A 3585-nucleotide genomic window follows, 5' to 3' on the forward strand; every position below is an offset into this window, starting at 1 on the left:
GTCATGGATGCATGTTTTATTTATTACCATTTAACACATTTTTTAATAGAAATGTTGTGTTACATTTATTTATTTGAAAGCATTAAATGTAGAATGTGCCAATAAGTGTTCATAAATCGATAATATTGCAGTAGGGAGAGGAGACCTTTGTGGCCTATGAAGCTGCAGACTGGTTTGTGTAAGCTATTATGCAACAACCATGGACAAGCTGCAAATACTGGACTGTGAGGCCTAATATATGGTAGGGTTCATCATAAACCTGTGAAATAGTTTTAGGTCACTAATGGCCTTGTCTCAGTTTAAGTGCGATATGGATAGTGGATATATTAAGCTGAATTCTTTAACAGCAAAATAAGCCTTGAGATGGCAAAACTGCATGTGACCTAAATTTAACTTGCTTCTCTACTGATGATAGTCCCACGTGTCTTGGTGACATGTTAGCTAGCTTCTCAGAGTAGAAGTACAACTATTCTGCTTGAAAATGATCCCAATTTTGAGATATTGATTAAATGGGAATAAAACCTGGTGGAAATTTGCTTTACTGTAGGATGTCTGAGTAGATCACATATTTTCAAAGCCACAATTGCCCATCACACAAACAGTGTAGGCTAAACTTAAAAACTCGGCACGGCACGTCAGGCACAACTAGAAAGAAAATAGTCTGTTATCAGGAACTCTGAAGTTAAGATGGTCCAGAATCGGACTATCTAAAGGCTTTGTCAGCAAAGATAGGCTAGTTGTGGGCCTCGAACTTGGACCCTTGTGCCCACTGTTTCCTTTCATGTATCGGGAGCGCGCCTGTGAGTAGTACTGCGCGCCTCTCTTCTCACGGTCGAGTGCATCAGCATTATTTATTACACAGTAGACCTTTGGTGAAGATGGCGATGTATTCGGCTCTTCGGTGCGTTTCTTCAAACTTTTGTGCTTCTCTGCCATTAATAACCAGATCCACTCAGATTTCATCGTGTCAATATTTTATGCGGACCAACTTTCATCGCACACTGAGCACAACCTCACGTCTCTCTTCAGGTAAAATGTTAAACATTGTTACCAAATGCAAGCGTTTCAGAATAGTAGTGGCGAACTCATTAACAGGAAAGGCTATAATAACTGAATTTAAAATAGCAAGTCACATGGGTGAAATGTGCCACTACGAGTCCTGATATAACTGTCGTTTTGTAAATTCAATATGATCTGAGCTCAAGTGCATAAGAGTAACTTTAAAATGAAAGCTTTAGAAGCGTGTTACAAAGTTCAACCATTGGAATTTGGGATGTTGCCGAGAGCTAAGGCTAGCGATGTTATACGCTCTTTTTAGGCTGCAAGAAAATGATGCTAACTACTTTGATCAACGATAGGCTACTTGGGAATGACCTATATTTTGAATGAATGTTTTACACAGCTCCCTAACTTTGAGGAGAAACCGTCCCATGTTTTCGGTCAGGTGCACCCACACTCAGTTTCCAACCTTGTGTTCCATGAATGTCTTGCGTGGACATTTCAGAAAAGGACAAACTTGTAAATGTTATCAAAAAAGCTATCATAGTTCTTCCTGATACGTTTGCATTGCAGCATCTCCGCTACAGCCAAGCCCCCACGGATTCTCTCTTTAAAAAGCATGTGCGTTTGATTATCCCAAGGCCCGAAATCAAACTTAGTTAAACACTCATCGAGTGTCTCGTGTGTGCACAAGGGCAGATTTAACCCCAAGAGAATAGATCAGTGTGTAAATGTGGCCTGTGCCAAAAATATATTTTTTAGTGTGCTGCATCCAATTGCAATTTCTCCTAAATCTGCGAGTTCAGTCCTTCCCCCTTTCTTGTAATATCCATTCTTCTCTGTTGACGATGCGTGGACAGGTTTGAGGCTTTACCATGGTGTGCTTCTTTGAAATTATTCAGCCATGTTTTCAGATACAGCACACTCCACAATCTGGTTTAAACCTGTATTTTTCTGCATGGTCTGATGCTGCCATTGAAAATTGTTGAGGCATTGAAATCCTGCCTCGAGGTTTCTGAAACGTGACATATTCAGACAGAATACTGAAAGACTTTGTTCCTTAGTCCTGATGATGGGTCGGCATGCCAGTATCAAACAATTGCAGTTTATGACAATGTGTGTGTATAAAATTGGGATCAGCCTCTACAGCATGGTTCACTTGTGGTGTTTAGTCATGCATTGTACAGAATAAGAATTGTACAGAATAAGAATATAGCCTATCAGATGTAATTTCTAGAAAATCCATGAGTTACTATAAATGGGATGGGTGTTGATCGTCAGCATTATTGCACAATTAATTGTGATTTAGATGGCATTTCAACATACAATGCATAACTCTTTCTGATTCTACCCTCTACAGCCCTCAAATACACAGACAAACATGAGTGGGTTCGAGTGGAGGGGGAAATTGGAACAGTTGGCATCAGCAGCTATGCTCAGGTACATGGCCTGGCATATGGCAGCACTCATCCTGTGTTAATCTTACAAATTGTCTTATATTTTTAACTCTGTCATGCTTAATGTATTCAGTTTGATCCTCACAGGATTGCTCCTTAAAGTCTTAAACAGCAACACACACATACAAAATTAGGCTAGATTTTCATTCTTCATTCTTTGATTCTTCATTCTTTTTCATTTTGTCTGCCTTTGTCATCTTCGGCAACTGTCACAATATTATTATCCACTGACCTGTCATCACTGTCTGATCTTTTTCCCCAACTCCGCTTTCAGGAGGCATTAGGTGATGTTGTTTACTGTGGTCTCCCTGAGGTTGGGACAAAGCTTGAGCTAATGGGTAAGATGACGGGCATGCTGCTGAAGGTCTTTATGCATGATGGCTGACCTCTGTCAATTAAGTTTTGAAATTCAAGTTTATTGCTTTGATAAATCCAAACACAGTCCTTGTTGTTTCACAGAGGAGTTTGGAGCATTGGAAAGTGTAAAGGCCGCTAGCGAGCTGTACTCTCCACTAACAGGGGAGGTAACCGAAATCAACACTGAACTGGCAGACAACCCCGGCCTAGTGAATTCAGCCTGTTATGAAGGAGGTTGGCATGTTCAGTCATTGTCTACAAGCCTCTACATGTTTGTCAATGTTTTTGAATTTGAGTGTTCTGATGAACTCCTGAGAAGCAACAGCTAGCAATTCTTGTTTTTTTTGGCTCATAGGGTGGTTGATTAAGATGACCATTGACAACCCTGGGGAACTTGACGGTTTGATGGATGAAGACGCATATGGCAAATTTGTAAAATCACTTGACTAATACTGTTAAGATGCTGCTTTTCTTACTTGATGTTAATCATGATGAAACATTTGCATCTCATTGGGAAAATACTAATGTTTTACTTTTTCATTTTATTTATTTTGATTGTGATTGTTACAAAAGTAATCAAACAGTAGTTTACCTCAAATGTTAACCAAAAACGTAGGCCTACGCATAACACTTTAAAATGATGTTTCCAAAGGGCTTCAGCCACAGTCCTTTATCATGAAATAGTTGGAACCAGGTTCATATGGTTGATCTTTGTAAGCATGATTTTCTTTGTAAACAAAGTGACAATAAAACACAAGTCAGTGATCAGAAA

General features: G+C 39.5%; 1 protein-coding gene across 1 annotated transcript; it reads left to right on the forward strand.

The window, feature by feature from the left end:
- The first annotated feature begins 757 nt into the window (after nt 1-757).
- On the forward strand, nt 758-3585 carry gcshb (glycine cleavage system protein H (aminomethyl carrier), b). The gene is made up of 5 exons (XM_042062316.1): nt 758-1029; nt 2360-2439; nt 2731-2794; nt 2916-3047; nt 3169-3585. The coding sequence occupies exons 1-5, from the start codon at nt 879-881 to the stop codon at nt 3261-3263; spliced, it is 522 nt and encodes a 173-aa protein (XP_041918250.1). The 5' UTR covers nt 758-878; the 3' UTR covers nt 3264-3585.

The sequence above is a fragment of the Alosa sapidissima genome, chromosome 14 (assembly GCF_018492685.1).
Source record: "Alosa sapidissima isolate fAloSap1 chromosome 14, fAloSap1.pri, whole genome shotgun sequence".
NCBI classification, from domain to species: domain Eukaryota; kingdom Metazoa; phylum Chordata; class Actinopteri; order Clupeiformes; family Clupeidae; genus Alosa; species Alosa sapidissima.